Source organism: Terrapene carolina, unplaced genomic scaffold (assembly GCF_002925995.2).
Source record: "Terrapene carolina triunguis isolate 2854851 unplaced genomic scaffold, T_m_triunguis-2.0 Scaffold132, whole genome shotgun sequence".
In the NCBI taxonomy this organism is placed as follows: Eukaryota; Metazoa; Chordata; order Testudines; family Emydidae; genus Terrapene; species Terrapene triunguis.
This window is the reverse complement of record NW_020664483.1, coordinates 9,086,431-9,110,037: the sequence shown is the minus strand read 5'-3', so window position 1 is coordinate 9,110,037 and position 23,607 is coordinate 9,086,431. Positions and strand designations below refer to the sequence as shown.

Sequence of the window (23,607 nt, the reverse complement as noted above, 5' to 3'; positions counted from 1 at the left end):
CTTTATAAATTTGTATGACTCTTGAAAGGTTCCAGATCAATGGTGGTTCTACACAGCTGGATCTCCATGAATCAAAATATTTTCTGTTTGTACTTACTATGATTGCTTTACCTTTGTATGATTTGAAGCTGTGAAATGACAGTATTCCACACTGCATGTATTTATGTGTATTCATTACAATGCTGATATTCTTTCCTCTTTGTACTTTGTAGAGAAAAATGTGACCGATTTATTAGTACTTTTTTTTAATTAGAAAAAGCTTAATGAGATATTTAAACCAAGTGCCCTGGGGTTTATGGAGCTAACAGCAGGTTTTTCATGAGTATTGGCATTTTATTATTTAATAACAACATTCTGTTTTTGAGTAAAGGGAAAGATCCCCTTACTACAATATTGTAGCTATTACTAGCCATGTTCAATTTTTAAAACAAAGACAAAGGAAATGGTCTTTACTTATAAAGATTATCTACAAAGCAAAAAATGGTGCTTGTGTCCTTTTTAACTTCTTTAGTATATGTATGAAGAAAGCTTGAGACATTGAGGGGGGGGGGAGGGAATAAGTTCTCTTTTTCCTGATTGTTTTTATTTGAACAGTACTGCTAACACAAAGTGTTCAAAAATGATTAATCTGGCCCCAAAATCATGAGATTTAAAAAATAAATAAATGTTGGGATTCTTTTTATTTGTCTTCTGGCATTTGAGCCCTTCAGGGTGCACTTCAGGGTTCAAGCTTTTCTCTGCAACCATGAGGGCTAGAAACTTGTTTTTTAAATGACAACCAAGATGCTCCCATAATCACTTGACTGCAGAAGCTGATGTTTTAGTGAAACTGCAAGAGTTGGGAACATCAGATATTGTTGACTTAGCCCTGGTCTACACTGGGGGGTGGGGGGAGGAGGGAAGGGATTGATCTAAGTTACACAGCTTCAGCTATGTGAATAACATATCTGAAGTCGACGTACTTAGATCGACTTACCGTGGTGTCTTCACCGCGGAGAGTCGACTGCTGCTGCTCCCCCGTCGACTCCGCCTGCGCCTCTCGCGGCACTGGAGTACAGGAATCGATGGGAGAGCGCTCGGGGGGTCAATTTATCGCATCTAGAATAGACCGATAAATCGATCCCCGCTGGATCGATCGCTGCCCGCCGATCTGGCAGGTAGTGAAGACATACCCTCAGTTTTGCGAGGTAGATACTAAGGATGGCAGAAGAACTAATAAAACCATGAAAAATAACCAGAAAGTGAAACCTGAACAATTGAGAGAGGAAGTCTGATCAGTCTGTTTAAAACTTTGATTGTGTTTGTTTTTATTAGCACTCAAATGTCTGGGAGGAAAATGAGAGAAAAGTTCTTTATGAAACATTCAATACTTGTCCCTCCAACTGAGGATCACAAAAGCCCCCATTTCCAATTTTCTAGTTTTTCAATGATTCCCCTAGCAAAAACAGGAAAGGCAAGACTGGATATTCCTGATATTTCCAGGATAAAAAAAATAAGGATCAGATTCTCATGAGAACTCATTTCCCTTTTAGGCTCCTAAATGGGAGTAGCCAGATGGGTGCCGAGCATTTTAAAATCTGGGCCCAAGGCAGAATTTATCGCACACCCACACCTACACCCCACTTCTTATACATCAAAGATAAAAAATAGACACGTTTTATCCTTGAGGAGTGTGTGTGAGTGAGAGAGAGCTTATTAGGTTTGAGAAAAGCAATCTTGGTTCTGAATAATGAGGTCTATCACACAGGTACACATGCAGTGCAGAAATAGGTATACATGCCAGGGATATTACTTTAATTACTGCATACATTTCCAGCTGCTGGTAAAAATTATATTTCTCCATCACTCACTAAATGGTTTCCTCTGTGCAGAGCATGACAGAAGAATTGTAAATATAATGTAGTGATTAATTTCACCATTCTTACATGTTACAACAGAATACTTAGTATAAGGACAAGTGAAAATAAGGGATATTATATACTAACAAAAAATAAGTACATGATAAAAATCAAGTATCCTAAGGGTTTTTCACCTTCCTCTGCAGCATGGGGCACGGGTCACTTGCAGGTTTAAACTAGTGTAAATGGTGAATTCTGTGTAACTTGAAGTCTTTAACCCATGATTTGAGGACTTCAGTAACTCACCCAGAGGTAAGTGGTCTATTACAGGAATAGGTGAGGTTTTTCGGCCTGCAATGTGCAGGAGATAAACTAGATGATCACAATGGTTCCTTGTGACCTTAAAGTCTATGAGTAGAGCCCTGTGCAGATACAAAATTTGTATCCGCATCCAATCTGTGATTCACAAAAATGTCCGCGGATAGCCTCATCCATGGATGCAGATATCTGCGGATATTAAGCAGATATCCACAAATCCACGAGCTGTAGCATCCATCTCCATGAGAGGCAGTAGCTATGTCGACAGGAGACGCTCTCCTATTGACATAGCACTGTCTACACCGGGGGCTAGGTCAGTATAACTGCACTGCTCAGCGGTGTGGATGTTTCACACCCCTGAGTGACGTAGTTATACCGATGTAAGTCTGTAGTGTAGACCTGGCCTATATTGAACAGGTAAAATTTATCCTCATGAAATCAGGGTGCCTGCATGCACATTTGTACAGTTAAAGCACATTTGCTCCTACCCATCTCCATCTTTAAAACTGCTGCTGGATTAAAAATCCTCTCCACTGTAGCCACTTGTGTTGCTAGCCCCATACTTGACTAAATAACCCTTCTTGGCAGTGAAAGGGAGGTGAAAGAGGATATTTACAGACATGGAATATACAGACGTTTTATTTTAAACAACACTTTAAAGGAAACACTTTTATCATGATGATATCACTAAAGTTACATTTTATTTTTCTACGCATACTCTGCACTATGATTGAACTAACCATCTACCTTTTAGAACATTATCGTTGTTATTATTATTTATTACAGTAATGTCTGAAGAACTCAGGAATTATTGCTCCATTGTGCTAGACAGCGTACAAACAACTCCCTGGCTGAGAGAGCTCCTACTCTAACTCTCTTTCACAATATTATTACTATGAGACAGCACAGGAGATGTAGAATAGCCAACCGTATTTTTAAAAAATTAAACTGTAAAAGGAGTTGAATAAGAACCATTATATTTGTGTGTTAGAACTTTTATTGCTGTAATGCAGGGGTGTTCAAATTTTTCCCAAATGAAGAACATATTGGCATCCTGTCAGGGCTCTTAGAGCCAAGTCACCCTCCCCTGTTAATAACTGCCCTATCTCATAGAGTTGTTGTGAAACTAAATTCATTAATATTCATACATGCTTTGGGAGCTCAAATGGAAGGCGCTATATACAAGAATAATTATTATTTTAATAGAGATGCAGCTCATAAGGATCAGGGCTGTTTATACGAATCCTCCATCTTAATCCTACCAGCCTAGCAGCCAGATCAAGGCGGAATATTGCATGATGGGACTTGTAATCTCTGCAATCCTTTGTACTGAAGATGAGGGTGTTCTCAAGCTATACTGTACATCTATGTGGGTCTGCATTTTGGTTATCACTGCAGTAACTAACTATGCTGAGAAAGTGCATTAATAAAAAGATCTAAAAGGCTTAATGTCATGTCAGGTTTCAAGATAACTGAGGTTTGTGAAGAAAGAAATATATGTTGCTGTGTCTGTGGCCAATCAGAAAGCTCAAATTCCTGCGTGAAAAGGCAAGGGCAGAGTCGTATTAGAAATAAACTGTCTTTGCCTATTAAAATGAAAATGTATTTATAGTAAAATATTTATGATACCCGTTGGGTCCAACGTCCCTTCCAAGAGCCCAAAGCAATCTGTAAAAAAAAAAACAAACAACAAACAAACAAACAAAACATACACACACACAATGACCCAAAACCTGTTTTAAACAGCAGAATGATCGTGCAAAATAATTCTTTGATCTATTATCTATTTGAAACTGCAGACAGTAATTGCTGCTCCAATCCCAGCAGTAAACAAACCAGTTTCACATTTTACATATTATCAAGAGGCTACAGAATTAATGGTTACAGCCAAAAAAATGTTGACACAGTTGCACACCGCACTTTAACATGCTGATCTTTTTAAAATAGCGCACCAGAAATATTTTTCCACTTTGTAAAAAGCCAGACTGTTTACATGCTTAAGTGGCTAGAGACTTTGCTGTCTGTGTGTGGTCTTAACATTTCAGTATCATAACTGTGACTATACAGAGCATGAAACAAGCTATTACACTTACAACTAAGGCCAGATTCTGAATATTAAATGTTGAGATACAAATTCCTCAAAATGGGCATTAAACACGCATACACATACCCCAATCTTTTTAAATTAAAAATAATCATTCACACAAAACACCTTTTTAAATAAAATCATTCACAAAAACGTTTGTTAAGGTAGTCTAGGCTGTTGAAACATATCAGTATCTTACATTACTTTGAAGGATTTTTTCCTCTGAAGTTTAAAAATAAGAAAACTAGAAAGTCCAGAACTTTTAAATTTAGATACAGTTAAAACAGCAGCGGTGTAGAAAGCATAGAGGTGTTCTGTAACTTCCTTAACTTTGCTCCCATATTCCGACCACTCTTCCACATAAAGTAGATACTTGTCTATGACAAGTTTTGTCTCATCGATGACAAGTATAATATCACATCTATAATAACTGAGAACTTAAATTCTGTGTATATAGGAACCTCAATGGCTCTGGACATCTTAAACCTCATATACTTTGGTGGTTCTCCAACAAAGCTTCCCAAAAAATTAGAGCTCGATACTATGAACATCTTTACCAATGTCCTCCCATGGTTTACACAGTCAGGTATTAAGTAGCCAAACCATGTGGGAACAGAATATGTAAGAGGTCTGCAACATAGGGAGGCCAGCTTTTGTGGAGAGTTACAGTTGGCATAGTTGTAAAATGTCAAATGGCTGGCATACGCGAACGGTAAGGGGAAGATGAAAGGAGGCTGGATAGAGCTTGTGGTGTTTATAAATTGTAAAATGTACATATTGCTGTGGCTGTTGTGTCAGTGAAGGGGATTAATACAAAAGCAAATTAATACAAAAGTTCTTGACCTTTTCCATATCGATGCTGCATGATTCCCCTCCAGTCTTGCTGGGACTCCCCACCCACTAAGCAAATAAGAAGGCGAGGGGGGTCATGACCTCCTGACACCTATCTGTTCCCCTCAGGCTGAGAATCCCTAATGCACCACTGGAAGATGCCCAGATTCCACCGCAATGGGCACAGTACATGTAAGAGGTGGTATGTACATTAGTACATTTATAGCATAGTAGTATGCAGAGTGTAGTAATGGTATGTAGGTCCTGTTGTTAAAGTTATAGATGAGAGGTGTGCAGAGATAAGATTAGCTCATGAATATGGATGGAACAGGTTATAGATGCAGAGGTTCCTGCATATTTCCCCCCCTCTATCTCGGTATGTGTGTGTGTGGAAAGGGATGTGTTTGTTTTTTAAATGGCTCTCCAATGTATTTTTTTTTTAATTTCCAAGTTCCTTTTATTTTCTTCTTCCAGATTACTGATATATACTTAAAACTTTACTACATCATGACACTGTTTTGGCTTTCAATTGCGTTAGAGTAATTCTTCAACTGTTTTTAAAAACCTAACAAAACACACAGATCCCAGGCCCACGCTTTATAAGCTCTTTATGAGCAGTCAACACTTATCTGACTGCTCAGCACCAGCAGGATTGTCCCTTCTGTGCCATTTAAACTTTATAAAATGTCATGTGACCCATCAGCATTTTAGAAAGTGAGCATATCCCCAATATATACGGTGCACCCTATATTAGGAAAATAATCAAGACAGGTATTGGAGAAAAAAAGCTATATCACTCTTTCTTAAAGGACTCCACTAGCAGAATAAACAATAAGTGATCCTGGAAGTAGAAAGATCAGAGTAGCTCTCCTTCTGACCCTTCTTTGAAGAGGAAGCAAAGTGGACCTCTGAGGAAAAGGGAGAAATTGACACCAAAATTCTGTTGCCATCTGTCTCATTTTCACAAGGAGCATGGACTACCCACACTACACCTTGACAACCATTATACAAAATAATGTTTCTTGCATACTGGATCCAACAATTATAAATACTAACAAGAATCATAAATCTTAAATGAAAGTCTGTTTGCACACTAAACTATGGATGGTCAATTTACCTAACCTGGGTATGATATTATTGCCAACCAAGGTCTCTCTAATCAATGTGATACTCCAAACAGAACAGAAGAAACAATTCAGTTTGTAACAGTAGTATGACCAACACTACAGAGCAGCACAGAGTACTCAGTTTGGGCAATGACTTTAGAGGTTGCTCTCAAATTAACTGGGATTTGATTCTTGAGCTCCAGGGTGCTGGATAGTCTTAGAGCATCATTTACATTAGTTTCAAGTCACTGATCTTCTATCTGAGCTCAGGCAGAATATAGTATTTATAGACTGTGATCACTGTGAAGGGACAAGTGTGATCATCTATTCTGACTGCCTGCATACCACAGGCCACAGAATTAAAATAATTCCTTTTGAATCAGATCATATATTTTAAAAAAATCCAATCTTGTATAAAAAATTGCCAGTGATGAAGAATTACAGATACCTGAACTTAATCCGTTCACACATGGCGCAGCAATACTCAAGGAACATTATTCCAGGGACCTTTCCATTGTTTGACCACTAAGTGCAGGTTTATGTAAAAATGATAAAAACTATTCATATTTTTCATTTTACTAAACTCCCAGTCTTTCCAGGTTCAATCAGAACCAGCAGCTCTCATAATTTAAGTTTTCAGCACATTGCTTCTTAAAAAACATTTACTTTTAGATTCATGTTGCAACATGTAATAATATTTCCCTTTCCAGGGACAAATGTACACAATGTAATTCTCAGCTAGTCAATAAATGGAATGAGGAACAGCATGTTTTCAGCTGGGAAAGCTTCCTGCAGTTATGTAGTACAGAATTATCCATTGCTTGGAAATGAGATATTGTTCTGTTGCTATAACAACAAGATAAATAAGTAGGCTTTAAAACAATGTTTGATTAAAGAGTGTGTGTTCCTATCCTTCAACTGCAGAATTCCTGCTATTTTCATCTAGTTTACCACCAGTCCACTCCCAAAACAAGACCCAACTTCATGGTAAACACAGTGACCAGGGTGAAACTTAATGGGGTTGGAAGGAAAGCTCATTAAAACACTGTTCCAACTGTTGCACCTGTGTAAGTCTCTGCCAGTAAAAGAAGGATAGAAAAAGGAACATTCACACACCATCGATTGCCAAATATCACTGTATTAGCAATATTGTATATGTGTATTTTATTATAGCTGAAGTGCTCCAACATTTGCAGCAATATTCAGGTTCAGAGAAATATCCTGAAGGCTACTGAATCTGAGGTTTTCAGAAGGAATAAGACTCCTCAGCTGTCAGCTATGCTGACTACAAATGGACATAGTCTAGAGCAGCATCTCCCGAACGCTATTGGTTCACATACCACCTTCATAAAAAATTATTGTGAAGTGACTGATGGAACATCACACTCATGCACTACCAGCGATAAACATACCGCAGCTTGAAAACCTATGGTCTAGAGGCTGGGCTGAGGATACTGCAGATACTAAGATAAAGAAGATCTTTTGTACACTATCCCACAGGCAGGTGTGTAGATTCCCAAACCTTATAATCAGTTTTGGAGCTACAAAATTTCAGTGTATTTCCAAAAACAAACACACACAAAAAAAGCAAAAAACAAAACGTCAGCCTGATAAGGCCTTATGGACACATAGGTCTGGTACAAGCTTTCTGCTAGATGGATCAGACCACAGAATCATACCTAGACTACAATATCACACCAGAATTACTCTCCCCATCTTTCCTCATCTTCAAAATCTTTTGGATCGAGAGATAGGTGAAACGTCAAACTGAGGCCAACTCATCAGGTGACAGAAAAACAATCCATAATCCTCTATATCCTTGGCTCAGAATACCCGGTGATTTATTTCTTGATTTAACAATTCTCTGGAAATGCAAGTAGGTCCATTGTTATGTGTCTCCGCTGATTCACTACTTAGTTTAACAGTAAGGGTCAAAAAACATTCACCACCCCTGCAGAAGCTTTCTGCCACTTAGCTTTTCTGTCTTGATTTTGCTAGTGCTGGGATCATGGAGTGTCCTCCAAAAGTTTCTACCAAAGGTTGTTTCTACTAAAGTAGAATGTTCCTTGAAGAGTCTCTTATTCTTAATAGCACCCAGTTAATTGAGGATTGCTAGAGTGGCAGAGCTATTGGATTGCATTAAGCAAAGTTGGGCTGCATTCAAATGTGGATGAAGAACCATCAAGGAACATCTAGATATGGTGCTGGTAATCCAATGCGTGTCATTCTTCCTTCTGCATCAGTTTTGAACCAGTGTCCCACCATAGTGCTGGAGGTCATTTTTGAATTAATTAGATTTAAAACAGAGGCGATTTGGGGCCATTAAAGAGCCCAAGGCACTTTTCTGAAAGTAAAGGGGCAACTTAATGTTCTGGTCAAATTCCAACTTGGGCAATTATAGTACATTATGCCTGCCTCATCATTTCTGTTTTGACTGGGTATGGTATTTTACAGTCGTACATGAATAATGGCTGCTCTGCTCCATCATACTGCTGGCTACATTTCAAAAATGTGTGAAGTGATCCTTCTATATCAGGGGTGGGCAAACCTTTTGGCCTGAGGGCCACATTGGGGTTCCGAAACTGTATGGAGGGCTGGTGTAGTGTATTAAATTACTCCCCGTAGGAATGTGCTTCCTACGGGGAGCAATTTAATTCAGCCACGCTGCCCAGAGTGCTGGTGGTACGGCGAGCTGAGGCTGCGGGGGAGGGGCTGGGGGTTAGCCTCCCTGCGCGGGAGCTCAGGGGCTGGGCAGGACGGTCCCGCGGGCCGGATGTGGCCTGCGGGCCGTAGTTTCCCCACCTCTGTTCTATATGTATTGTTAGGAACTACACCTTTACCTCAATATAACGCTGTCCTCAGGAGACAAAAAATCTTATCACGTTATAGGTGAAACCGTGTTATATCGAACTTGCTTTGATCCACCAGAATGCGCAGCCCCCCCCCCCCGGAGCACTGCTTTACCGCGTTATATCCGAATTTGTATTATATCGGGTCGCGTTATATCGGGGTAGAGGTGTATGTAAAATTTCTTGATCACTGCAAAAGGTGCTGTATATAAAAAGTAGGAACTGATTATATCTGAGTATACTTTATTTCTGAATCTTTTATTATTTTATGGCCTTTGTTGTTCTATTCCCCATCACTGGAAACTTTAAAATCAACACTGGATATTTTTCTAAAAGATGTGATTGAGTTCAAACAGGAATGAATTCAGAGAAATCCTCTGGCCTGTGTTATAAAGGAGATCAGAGTAGATGATGACAATGGTCCCTTGTAACCTTATAATCTTATGAATAACTCAAAAAGCCCCTAGTACATGCAAATTAGTGACGGTTTTGCTGTATTGGGGGTAGGGGGGAAATCATTGTTTTATAATAGACTGGGCTTTGCAGATAGACCTTTTCTATTCTGTATCACTATTCAGTTTCTGCAAGTAACACTAAATGAGGAGAGTAAATTCTATAATACCCACAGTAATTGTAAAAAACTTGTAAAATGACTTCTTTGGATTAGGGATTTGTAATCACAGTCCTGATATAATTAATGGCCATGCTTATCTATGTCCTAGTTGTCTAAGAGAGAGATATTATCAACATATTTTCGAGGCCAGACCAAAACATTTTGTTCAGCTGCCAGAAATAGGGGACAAGTAGATGAGAGAAACCTTTCCTTTGAATTTCTGGAGTCTTTCAAGACCAACTTTTAACTTCTGTAATTTTCCAAAGCACTTGGATTTAACTCTCAGAAGGACAAAGTTAAACTTCGTGAATTGGCAACAAAAAAAAATCTCATATTCATTAAACACCCGCTCCACACAAATCTATAAATTCACTACCCTCTCCTCAAGGTCAACCACTGCTGTGACACCTGCCTCAGCTGACCAATAAGGGCTTGATGCATGTCTGGCAGAGAGAGCCAATTTATTTAAAATTAAAAAGAAACACTTGGTGCAATAGTGACCTATTTAACTGGATGATCTTATTTCTGTTACTGTAGTCCTCCTATGGTATGCCACACATGTCTCAATTTAGACTATAACCTCTTTGAGAGACAGCCTGTCACTATGTGACTGTCCAGCAACTAGCACAATGCAAACTTTTTTTTGACAGGAGCCTCTAGGTGCTACTACAGTATGAATAAATAAGAGTACAACACCTGTTCACAATAAGCTTGGTTTCAGTTAATGAGCATTGCCTTGTTAGTATGGTAGAGTTGTGCAGATTAGTCTCTATTCTATTTTACTACTGTAGGAATGAGTTTTATCTCTTGAATATTAGGAACTGAAAAAAATAGAGAAGAGCAAGTTATGCATGGCATGCCCTGCTAACTGCCAAAGTCTAGGATTTTGGTACTAAACAGATCCTCCTACTAATGGCTTAAAATTTAGCTTTTCCTAAGTCTCCAGTTCAGCAGATATTTTACATTCAGCACTTATACTGTTTGCAATTTTTTTTATCTAGATGATATAAAACAGAATAATCCATAACCAAGTCTATTTGGTTAGCCATGTCCTTTATTAAATCACTGCTACATTCAAGGAACAGAGAAGGAAGACATTGCCTTGTGAAGTCCCTGAGTTTAAATGAAGAGTACGCTGGTTTAGGCTTGAAGAACAATAATTATTTGTGTGTCATATAAACTGCTGTGTCTGATACACCAGACTCCTTGCACCTACTTACTAGATCCCTTAGGCAAACTTTGACAATCGTTGAAAACTCCCTAATTTAATCTACACAATAAGAATATTCCCATGTCTATATCAAAGGACAAACAGTATATAGTTAATTTTTCAGATTCATAACCAAGCACATTGTTTATCAGAGTACTGCACAATCCTTATGCTAACATCTTTCCAAAAAAACCAAGCAGATATGGAAATAGGAACTAGCTGATACAGCTGCATATACATGGATCAGTCATTACAAGTCGGCACCATTAAAAATGGACAATTACCACTCAGGGTATTTCCCATTCAAAGTATAAAGAATATTGCAGTAAAAGAAAATTCTGGTGGTAAATGTCTAATTGCACAATACATGTGATACAGTTGTGTAGGAGAGTGATACTTGAGACAGAAAAGGGTCTCCATGTGTGCAAAATACTTGTACAGCATCCAGTTACCATTCAGACTATCTCTAGTCTTTCCCTCAGTTCTCCCTCACAAGTGAGAAGAACTAACTGCTCATCAGTACACAGACTGAAACACTTAAGCAGCATTTACTGTCTGGAACCAACAATTACTTTTTAATTGGGTTAGGATACCAGCTCATATTCTGTGTGTGTTTTCTTTATTGCATAGTCCTCTGTTCTTCAATTTTCTTCAATTTTATTCTTCAATTTTCTAAATTTTATTATTATTATTGGTACCATCACTGCAATTTATTATTGAATGGAACTGAAACTCAGTGTAGCTCCATGGATCTTTCCTACGATAGGTTTTAACTATAGGCTGGACAATTTTCTGGAAAGCAGAGCGATGGGAGAAACTGGAGATGACTTCTAATGTATTCAAAGTAAAAAAATATAATCTTGTTCTTTTCCTACATTATTTATTTATTGCCAGGCTGCTGTCAGTACTTGGTAATGTCTTCTCTATATGATACAAACCTGCTAACAAATTTATCTTGTACCAGATTTTTTTCCCCTTGGTATCTGAAATGCAAATTCAGTTCTAATCAGATCACCCCTTGTGTTTCAAGTCACAGAATATCAAGTATCCTCTTCCTGGAACAGCAGATCAGTTCATCTCTCCTCCAAAATCCTCAGTCTCTCCATTCCACAATTAGCTTGTCTATTTTACTTTGTATGAAAAACCCCTCGGTCAGCAGTTTTAGTTAGTATTACTAAACTCCTGTTGCAGATCAATTCCAGAGACTGCAGCACAGTGCTAGGAAGAGCAGCTCAAGTCTATCATCTAAGTTTTAAGTTCAGCAACAGGAAAATAAGTGAGACTGCCTAGAACAAATAACAAAATAATTTGAAGAAAATGGATTGTGAAGAAAAGAGTTTTGAAGCTCACCTGTTAGTCTGCATGTGAATTTCACTGCATTCAAATCCAATGCATTTGGCCTTCTATCTTCATATTGCTCATATATATCACTGGTATCAGTTCAGGCATCAAAATACGAGTTTTGATATTATGTATTTGGAACCATGCATTGATACTTTGCTTAGCTTCAAGAACTTCTACTGGAAGCATAGTGGGCCTCACAGCAAGTCAGAAGTAACTGTACTCAAAAGAGTGACACCAGTGTAAAATGTGGGTAAATTAGATCACCAACAAGATTATAGTGTTTTGGAGTTCCTCCCCTAGAGTCTGCCTTTGGTTTCCATATGAAAGTTAGATCTTGTTTATAATTTATTTGGATGCACCATTCCTAGAGAGGGATAGGGAGCTCAAATACTGACAGACTTTGAACTTAATAATAATAAATAATAATAATAATAATAATAAACTCAAAAAGAACTAAAGCTAACAAGCCAAACTGAATAACGCTGGCGACAGAACAATTTTATAAGTCCTCTGAGTTAGGCTATATTCTATTGCCAATATACTCTTACAGGCCCCTGATCCCAAACTCATTGATTACAATGGGGTTTGGGTCAGGTCCACAGAAAGAGCCATTATGTTTCGTTACCATCACTCAGCTCAAAAGTATTACTTAATCTGAAAATGCTCCTAATGCTTCTTCAAGTTTCAGATTTTTAGTTCCTTAAACTATTTTAAAACTTTAACTGGAATTTATAGTTTTTGCCAACCACACTGTTGTGGCTTGATTGAGCAGCTGTCAACTGTTAGAGAATAAGTGCACTATCATCCTGGATAGAGTAAGAGCAACTGTGGAAAGTGAAACATTTATATGGACACTAAAGTTTCTGAAGCCATGGCAATGCATCTGTTTTCATCAGCTGACCATTAGTCATCATTTTATCAGCAGGTTAGAAGGGGTTTCACAATAGTCAAGAATCCTCAAACATCATGGATTACAATGAATGCAGAAAATTACACAATGTGCCTTTCTCTGCTCTACTGTTATTTAAGGAAACGTTAGCATGCTGAGTCAAAAAGAATATTTGCAGAGTCACAGCTGACTGGTAAATATTGTAGTATGCACGAGACACTCATTTTTTATTGGAGAACTGAAATTGAAATTTGTCCGCACAGCTTAAAAGAATAGAACAATTTTAAGGAAATTGTGGACTACTGAATTTTGTCTTTTAGTTTATTCCTGCATACACTCTTTTGTCACATCTCTTCCTCATTTCACTCGCTTTCTATCAGAATGTCCCAACACACTGAACACGCAGACAACAGGGATAATACTGAATCTTCACCCACCAGAATCAATTTACATAGCACATGATGGGAGAGGGAAACATAATGCAGAATCCTCACTTTCTAGGTATAGCAAATACATTTAATTTATTTATTTAAATTACTGAGAACAGAAGGCTAAACGAGTTGTACCAGCAGCCTTTTACTCCGTACCACCATAAAGTGACCGCCAAGAAAGTTCTCTCATATTATTGGCATGTATCCCAGCTTCTTCCTACCCCTTTCCCTCAACGTTCCCCTGTTATCACCCTTAATCTCATTACTCTCCATCATTCCTCCCTCCTTTCCCCAGGCCTGATTCGTAGCCTTGTCAGGTCTGAGATCTTCCCAGAGATTTCAGAGGAGTTGGGATCAGGCTATCCAGTCACTCCTTTCCTGATCAATGTTCTTCATCTTTTCTTTTCCCCACTCCCTTATTTACTCACCTCTTTTGCCATTCCATATCCTGCTACTCCTTCCCCCATAAATATGAAAGAGAAATTGCACAGTAAGAAAAAAATAAAAATAAAAGTAATTAATAAATGTGCCCATCACCCCTGATCACTTTGTTTTTATGTTGTTTCCCTTTCTCCAACCCTTCACACTGTTTAAAATCTAAAAAGCCAGGTGACAGATGAAGGAAAAAACACATTTTACTATATGTTTATATAGTGTCTAGCAAAATGGGGCTTCAATCCTGATTGGAGTATTGTTGTGATACTAATTACTATTATTATTATTAAAACAACACCACCCACAGCTGTATATTGTAGTTATTTTGTACAATACAGTTGAAATAGACATAGTTCAAATACTGTTTACTTTAGGTACTTACATGCAGGGCCGGCTCCAGGCACCAGCTTAACAAGCAGGTGCTTGGGGCGGCCAAGGGAGAGGGGCGGCACCTGCGGCAATTCGGGGGCGGCAGGTCCCTCACTCCCTCTCGGAGCGAAGGACCTGCCGCTGAACTGCCGCCGCCGCCGATCGCGGGTTTTTTTTTTTTTTGCTTTGGGCGGCAGAAATGCTGGAGCCGACTCTACTTACATGACCCTTATGAAAAGAACTCCATCTTTGGGAACCCAGCATTTTGAGTGGGTAGTATAGCCCTTAAAGTAAGTGGGTCAAAAAACATACTAAATTATCGGGCCTCCTATTATATAAGGAAAATTCATTCAGCAGCCCCTAAAAACGATTCACAGAACTCTGGCATCTTACTTTTAATATTAAATTGAATTCTTACATACTGTTTTTTAATATTATAAAATAGTTTAATCCTTTTGAAAATGTTTTGCCAGAGTATCCCTACTAAAATAACCCATTTGATTTCACATATAAAATAGCCTTAATAGTCATACTAAGAAGAAGCAGAAAAATACATTCAGTATAATTATTTAAGGTAAGCCATCCCTCTAGAGATCTGGTTTTCCAAGCTAAGTGATATGTCAAAAGATATGCACAATATATAATGTAGGAAAAACATTCAGCTGCAAGAACCGGATACAAAACCGTTGATCTGTCATGACAGATTTTTATGAAAATCTCTTTTGTTTACTCTATAAAAGCAGTATCTTGGAAAATAGCAACCTTTTACATAAAGTATTCTTTACCCTTGCTCTCCCCACACCTTACAAACAGTACATTCATATACATATGGATTTAATTACTCCCTAGAGTAGTAAAATGCACAGTCCATCCCCCATGGTCCTAAGGCAAAGGCCTAGCCACTATACTATCAACAACAGATTAAAAATTTAACTATACTTTATATTTTAAACCAAACTATTTACTGGAAAAGATAGGTCAAGCCTTGTTTTCAGCTACAAGGATAGTCTAATAGAAATACTGATCAGCTACCTCAGGCCAGTGAAACTTACAAAATCATTAACCTCAGTAGCTATCAAAGTAAGCAAGACAGACAATCAGCTTTAAGAGTCAGCCACAGGATCATCACTCGATATACAAGTTATTGTCAATATCCTGGAAAAGGTCTATGGCAGCTAAGCAATCAGAGAGCAACAAAATGAGGGGAGACACACAAAAATGAAATATTACTGTTAGAAAACCATTAATAAAATTAAGTTACCCTGCCCAAATATTACAAATGAAACCACAATGAATCCACACCAAAATAAAGTGTCCAATTCTGTATTCTCAGGCCCAAGCTGATGTCAATGGCAACTCGCACATATCTGGGAGCAGAATTTTGTTCTAAAATCACACGCTATTGTTATTACGGCATAGGTTGATGCTAGTATACAGTCTGACAAAAATAACATTTCTCTCAGTATATCTACTCAGTCCCTTTCCACCCTGATAAAAAGATAAAATCTTTTTAATATACTTCCCTTCATGAATAGAATGCTTTAAGAAGTGTAAAAATGTTCAACAGGAACACTTTTAACAAGGTTTGATGGTTATATTTAAACTAAAAGATACCAAGGGTTCTCTCTGCATTTATTTATTAAGCAATGGCTGTGTGTTTGGTCCTGTACAAAACAGAGGTAAGACGTTCCCTGCCTCCAGGAGTTTGCAACCTATAGACCTTAGCCCTCAACAACTCTCAGTGACAACAATGAGAAATGCGGGGGGCTGACCACTTCTGAAAATCTGGCCCAAAATGTCCTGGCTGATGAGAGGAACATTTTAACAGCAATTATTCTAATCTCAGATAAGTGGCAGTAAAGGTCTACAAATCTGAGTTAGAACAGAGCCCTAAATGTGTAAATGCAAGGAAGTCCAAAGTGAAAGAAACCATCTCGGAGAAGAGATTTATTATTTTATAATATTTTCACTAAAGCTTAAGAGTTACCAACTCAGATGTACTCTTTTTGAAAGGTATGACAGATCAACATATTATAAATAGTATATGAGGTTGATTTATATTATGGCTACAGGGCTTACCATATTTAGTTGAGTAGTTTGGCATGGGTGGATGCAAATTACATAATTTCAGGAGAATTCTCCTTTTTAACCTTTCATCAATTTTAAACAAAAGCCCAGTGGTATTTTTTCTCAAGTCTATATACAGTTCATAATTTTGCTTTAAGCCTGCCCAATTAAGGTTAAGATTTGCTTACTTATAATAGCACTAAAATATTTTAGGAGCAAAGACACACACAGACATTATCCTAATTAAGTTCATATGCCTCATTTTTCAGTTTTTTTGATTCTACCATATAGCACACCATGAAGCAATGAGGTATAAGTATTGCTTAAAACTGAAAATACCTGCTCAAATTACTATTCATTAAATGTTAGCTGTCGCATATCACAATATACTATGGTTTCCAGCCAATTGGCAATTGAAATATGTGCATTTAGGACTTAACTGTAGTTTTTGTAATAAAAGTATAAAAGCGATTTTACTGCATCAATTAACTTCATTTCATTTGCTTTTAAGAATCTCCCACAAAAATGCTTATCATCTTCTTTCAAATGTGGACCAACTACTCCCTCTGCTGAAAATAATCTACCATTACACAGCAGAAACATATAAAAAGATCCTATGAGAGCCTTCTGGTAGAATATATGTATGTTCATGTAAAGTAAAACTATGAAATATATTGTAGGCATTTTCTCTTTTTAAATTACATTTGAAACTATTAAGACAAAAATGAAAGATGGGATAATAAGCTGCATATTCCAGATTCTGACCACCTCAGTATTTATAATGCTGAGGTGTTTCCCTCCCGTTTTTACACGTTACTCATGGGAAGACAAGCCAAAATATGTATATTTCAATTTTATACAATATTTATTGCAAGAGTGGCACAATACTTCTATTATTTATTACTTTAAATTGTATTACAAGCCTCAACGGAGTAAGAACATGCTATCTTATATTGCCTCTCTGTGTAGTGGAGCAGAAGCAATTTCTGGGCCTTAATGAGGAGCCTTTTGAAGGAAAACCTTCCCCAGAAAGTGGAATATAAAGGAGAGAGGGAGCAATCATATTTATATTCATTGGAGAACATATCTTTTGGGAAGCAAAAACCCATAGATGGAAATCTACGCCCAGTAAATAAATAAGCCTGACAAAGTGATCTTTCAGGTTTAAATTAAATAGGAAATTGCTTCTACAGCTATCAACCTGGAAAAACTTCATGGACACAAAAAATATGAAACTAATTTATATTCCTATTCAGCATTCTGTATATGCCAGAAATTTGCCTTTGCTTCTCCAACATTACAAAGAGAAATAGAAGTGTCCCAAACCTATAGCACTCTGTGGCTGACGTGACAGTAGCATACACTACTGGTACCTGACTCATCCGGTAGCAATATGAAACACCTGTATGAGAAACCATTGGTTTGCTCAGCTGAGTTCTCATGATGTCATTGACAATAGTGTGATTGCCAAAGTAAATGGCTGGATAGAGTTGCAGTGTCTGTGCTAGATAGGCAATCCACACCACATTGCTGATTAGCGACCAAAGATCTCAGGATTCTATCCAGCACAAACACTCCAACTCAACCCAGCCGATTACCATTGGCAATGGCACTAGTGTTAACGACACCAGGACTCAACCGATCAAATAACTGGATTCCCATAGGGCTCCTGTTGCTACTTTTCTACCAGTAAAATACTAGTGATGTATACTCAGGATATCAGCCACAGAATGCTATAAATGTGAAACATTAATCCTCTCTTCCCTTGTAATGATGGAGAAGCAGATGCAAATTTTTGGCATATATAGTTGTCCTTGACCAAGACATGGGACTGTATGTACAGTCAAGTTAAAAATGATATGAGGAGGAAAATACTAAAAAGCTCATTGCATGACTTATGATTCTCTTTCCCTTGTGGAAAAACACAACTTTGACTATATACATGTCTCTTTGTTAAACAGGTTAGCTTGCCATGAAACCAGGACATGGCAGCTTAGATGGCTGCTATATCTGGATGATCATGAATATTTTCTAACAACCCACCAAAAAGTAAAGCTACTTATCCACAAAGGAAAAACATAAGCTCCCCTATGAAGAAAAATCTTGGAGAAGACCCCACCAAAGAGCAACATGCGGTTCTAATCACATGGAATTATATGCAAAGTCTAAATTACTGTTTGCATTTCTCCATTTAGGATAACAGAGAAGGAGGTCTGGAAGTAGAAGCAGATAATAAGATTGAGTGATTTTTTTACATACCCATTGCTTTGAGCTGAAATAGTTTGCAGGTGGGCAATGCTGTTTACACAATACTACAATAAAGACAGCACTAATCTTTAAACATTCAAATATTATATAATAAAATCATATATAAAGAAACTATATACATAAATAAATCACAAAAGCATACATATATGCTCTTGTGATTTATTTACAGTTAATATTTTATAGTGTGGTAATAAAAACAAGACGAACAGGAAAGAGGAAAAAAATAGGAATTGTGAGAAAAAAGTCAAGAAGCAGTGACTGACCACAAAGAAAGTTTAACAATATTCTTACCTGCAAAAAAACAACAAAAGTCTTAGATGATCTGATGAGGGAGTTACTTGGTTAATATTAAAATATTAGTCAGAGAGAAGTGATTCCTATTTTTAATCCAGGTAGTTAAGACTATTACACTGGCAATTCATGCAGTTTTCTGACTCACTAACTATGAACTATAAAGTGAGTAGCTTTAAATTACACAAGCATACTTTTGAAAATTTTATTTGAAAGGACAAAACCTCCAATAAAGATACTCTGCCACGGTCCAGTGGTGTACATGATATACCAGTTGCATTTCTATTGTCATTAATATAGTCTCCATTTTGTAAGTGAGAAATGCCAAGGGTCAAAATGTGCTATGCTGACCTGATACTTTATCATTAACTTAAATATAGATATGTATAGATTAGCCATATACTAAAGATTACTGTGGTAATATTGGTTATTATGAAAGATTTGAAGCTCTGCTTACCTTAATAACAAACTTGCTGGATGCCATGATTATCAGTTCAAACAGAGCCCCTAAAATATCAAAAAGAAGTTACAAATAAAGATTTGCACTAGAAAAAAAAAACAGATCTTTATACCAAGTGGCAAACAATTTTAGCTCCACTATTTGTTTATTCCACGCTCATGTTGCTTTACATATTGTAGACTCTGCTCCCACTGAAATCAAAGGAAAAACTCTTACTCCACTTTAAGAAGATCAATCTAGCTACCTACCTTTGGTACTTTTATGGCCTCTGCTACCATAATATTTCACAATGTTTAATGTATTTATCATCACAACACCTCGGTCAGGTAGGGCAATACTATCCATCCTCATGTTACAAATGGGAGAGCGAGGCATGGAAGCCAGGTCTCCCAAATCTTGGGCAAGTGCCACAACCACTGGACCGTCTCCAGACCCACCCAACCCCCCCCCCCCCCCCCCCTTTTTTTTTTGCCTTAGGCCTTCCCTACCAGCTTCTTTTCTATACCAGCAATTCTTATTCCTTTAGTACTCGCACCCTAAAAATTACATCCATCACCACCATCTGTTCTATGAAAATCGAAATGTCAACTTTTCTCTCTACAGAAGACCCTGGTGAAGCAGTTTAGGAGACCTTCAGTGATTCATGATTCTTACTTCCTGAGTGCTCTAGTGACAATCCCAGAAACATAGCCCTATCCAAGGACACATCCTGCAGGAGAAATTCCTTTGCACAGCTCTAAGAGAAGGGGAGGGTGAAGAAGAGGAGAGGGAAAAAATGGGAAAGACCATCCTTTGAACTAGTTTCCTTCAAAAAGAGAAATATAAACTAAAGAGGAGAGAGGATATCACCTGCTCTAATGAGTTGTCTCCTCAACCTTGTATCATGGTTCAGGTGGTGGTTGTGGATACCTTCTTCCTCTCTCCCCTCACAGCCTTTCATTACAAAGGAGTCTGTGGCCCAATAAGTCCCTTTCTCCTCTACCTGGATGACAGCTCCATTCCTGTGAGCCAGAGGGAACCTATGATGGCTTGTATATCTCCTATTGTGCTCCATGTGAGGGGAGACTCTTGTAGTTATGACACATCCCATTGCAGTGATGTCCTAACTGGGCCCCTTCAGAAATACAACATGGTATGGGATTCTAGTTTTGTACCTACACTTGGGTCAATCAGGTGCATATGAGGTTAGTTAGGATCAGAAATTTAAAATGGGGTAGAGTTCTTTTCAGGAAAGAACTGACAAGTGTTTGCTGACCAGAAGCCAGGACTGGAAGCTCTAGTTGACAAAAAAAGCTGCCTTGTTTATATTGTTTTGTTTAGATTTTAGACTATTAAAATGGATTTAGGGAATGTGGTCAAAGATATTGCTGATGAGCATCATTTTGACTGCTCTACAGGAAAAATTGTAAATCAACCTGAAAACCTAAAATGGGTTCTGCTGCTTAATTTGGGAGCCCTGCTGAGGTTCTGTCCAGCTGCATGAACTCTGGCCCTGCTCACAGATCACTATGAATTTGGATTATGTCCTCTATCCAATTATATACTAGCTGAGAGCCATTCACCAGTTTATTGTTGTATGCAGTGTTGTTGTAGCTGTGTCGGTCACAGGGTATTAGAGAGACAAAGTGTATTTAACTGTGATACTCTGAGTATGTTTGCAGACCTGAAGAAGAATTCTGTATAAACTGGAAAATTTGTCTCTCTCACCAACAGAAATTGGTCCAATAAAAGATATTACCTCACCCACCTTGTCTCTCTATTTATCAGTTTAGGAAGAATTTACCCCTGTATTAGAAGATGAACACATTTTCCCTTTATCTTATTTGAACTCTTTGACACTATGGTCTGACAGCAGGTCACATAAATTTTACAGTCTCTTTAGCTAGTGTCCTGGGCAAAGGTTTGCTGAAAGACTTAGTCCTCTGAAAATAAAATGGGAGACTGCTCACTTTCAGAAGCCATTCACACCCAGAAGACGTTTGTATCATAGACTTATAGCTAAAATTTTGCCCTTCAACAATGACATAACAGAATACCTAACATTTCATTCAGATCTTATGCAGTTGCAGGGCCTGGAAGGTTTGATTATACTTGTTCCAATGGTCACAAAAGTAACTTTTGCCTTGATTGTGCCCATAGTAAGTCTCAGATCCTGAAATTTACAACATTAGCTCCAAAAGGTAATACTGAAAAGTCGAACATACTAAAATGTTCTGATTTAAAAGGACACTGTCAACTCAAATTTTGCCCTCAAATTAAATTTGGTAACAAGAACAAAAATCACACGCTTTTACAAACTCTGAAGGCCAAAAGAAAGACTTAAATTATGATCCTAAATTCCAATAGCAATCGTTTGAAATAACCATTCCCATGCAGTATTTGCACCCCAAACATTGCAGCTCTGAATCTGAAATTGCAAATGACAATATGCAAAAGTGAAAGTGACTGGGGCAACAATTCAATACTCTTGCCCAAGGAAATTTCTTATTGATACTTCAGTGTTTTTCTTGCACAATGAAAACAGAATTAGGCCCATAAATGAATTTCACTGTTCGAGCTGAAAGAAATTCAAACAGTAAACAAAGGATCGTAAATAGTGAAAAGTAAACTAGGTTTTCAATATTCTGTTTGACTTAGGTAAGGGTCATTTAAAATGAGAGCCCCTTTAAAGGTAACTGTTGAAAATTAAATGTAACTACCAACAAAACCATCACTTGCATTATACTTTGAAGTGGAAGAATGGACTATTAGCGTGATGGGGCTCTTGTATTGTATTCTATCTGTATACGGCTCAGTGTTTCACTAGCTAGCAAGCAGACAAAATTCTTTAATAAAAATCTACTCAGAGACAGACAAGTGAGATGCAGGTCATGATGCTGTGCTACAAAAAAGGGCCACAGTGGTCATGCTTTCTCCATAATGTGGGTAGACACTCACCCTCACATAAAATGGCCACTCTCATAAGATTTCTGCTTTTTTGGCAGAGTTCGTCCTATCCAAATCATTGGTGGGGTTCAGCAGATTTCCCACACCACGAACTAGGGAGGAGGTTCTGCTACCCTTGCAGTGAGTAGCACGTTACTCCCACTGAGTACCCCCTTACATTTAAATGGAGCCAATCATGAAGTAAAGTGCTACTCGGCATAAGTAAGGGTAACAGAATCTAGCTGTCTCGTTGGTGGTATCCAGAGTCAGATTTAGAAACCACTGTGTCTTTACTGACAACTATTTAAATGGTATAAAATGTGGTTCTGACTAACAGTTCTTGAAACAGCAGCTGCTAATCTAGGTCAGAATTGAAGCTGAAGGAAAAAGGCAACCACTGAAGCGAAAAACAATTCAGAATCCCAGCTTTCAAATAGTGCATACTGTTAGTGTATACCCCTGGGACTCACGGGATACCGTACCTTAAAAAGCTCTTCAGACCAGCAAAAAATACAGGCCAAGTAACAGAAAGGCCAAGACACTTTCGGCATCCCACAAACCACAGCCAATATAACCCCGCACATACATTATATTATTTTAGATCTTTGTTTTGCACCATAAGGCTCTTGTGAGTCTGAGAATAGGGCAGACATGTAAACATTGTCTAATAAAGGGTCATCAGCAAGAGCTTGTTTAATGATCCACCAATTAAAAAATAAAATAGGAAAGACAGTAGGAGGGAAACAATAGGAAAGAGTTCAATGTCACAAGATAGACTGTCACAGCAGGGGTTATCCAAACAGCTTGAATCATGACTGAAGATTGCTTAACCAATAAAATCCCCATGCAGCATAGGGGAACATGGGCTTATAGGCTCACTTCCTCTATTCTGAAAAGCACCATCAAGAATCCTCTTCGCAGCTATGTGGATTACTTAGCTAATCTGTGGATTACTTTGGGTGACCAGTACCCCGGATACACAAAGCATGAGGCTGGGAACATAGCCATGCCAAGAGGTGTGTTCAATGCTGCTCAGCAAATATGGTGCCTCTAAGCTCCTCTACTCTCAGAAGCACTGAGGCTTAAAAGACCACCCATGGTGCTGCAGGTTGGTGAACTGGAGGAGCAGCTCTGTGTTTGGAGAGCTGATGCTTCAATATTACTTCCTAATGTACAGCTGCCTAGAAAGAGGTGGGAACTACTACAAAATATGGCAAAGCATCTTTCCATCAAATGCTTATGGCAGTGGTTCCCAAACTTGTTCCACCGCTTGTGCA

General features: G+C 38.0%; 1 protein-coding gene across 1 annotated transcript in view; it reads right to left on the bottom strand.

Annotated features, from left to right (window-relative positions):
* Positions 1-23,607, bottom strand: part of SLX4IP (SLX4 interacting protein) — a 125,683-nt gene that overhangs the window by 94,786 nt on the left and 7,290 nt on the right. The window contains exon 2 of the mRNA XM_026653203.1: positions 19,403-19,452. Within this exon, the coding sequence (XP_026508988.1) occupies positions 19,403-19,429 (27 nt within the window). The 5' untranslated portion in view covers positions 19,430-19,452. The remainder of the gene's footprint in view (positions 1-19,402; positions 19,453-23,607) is intronic.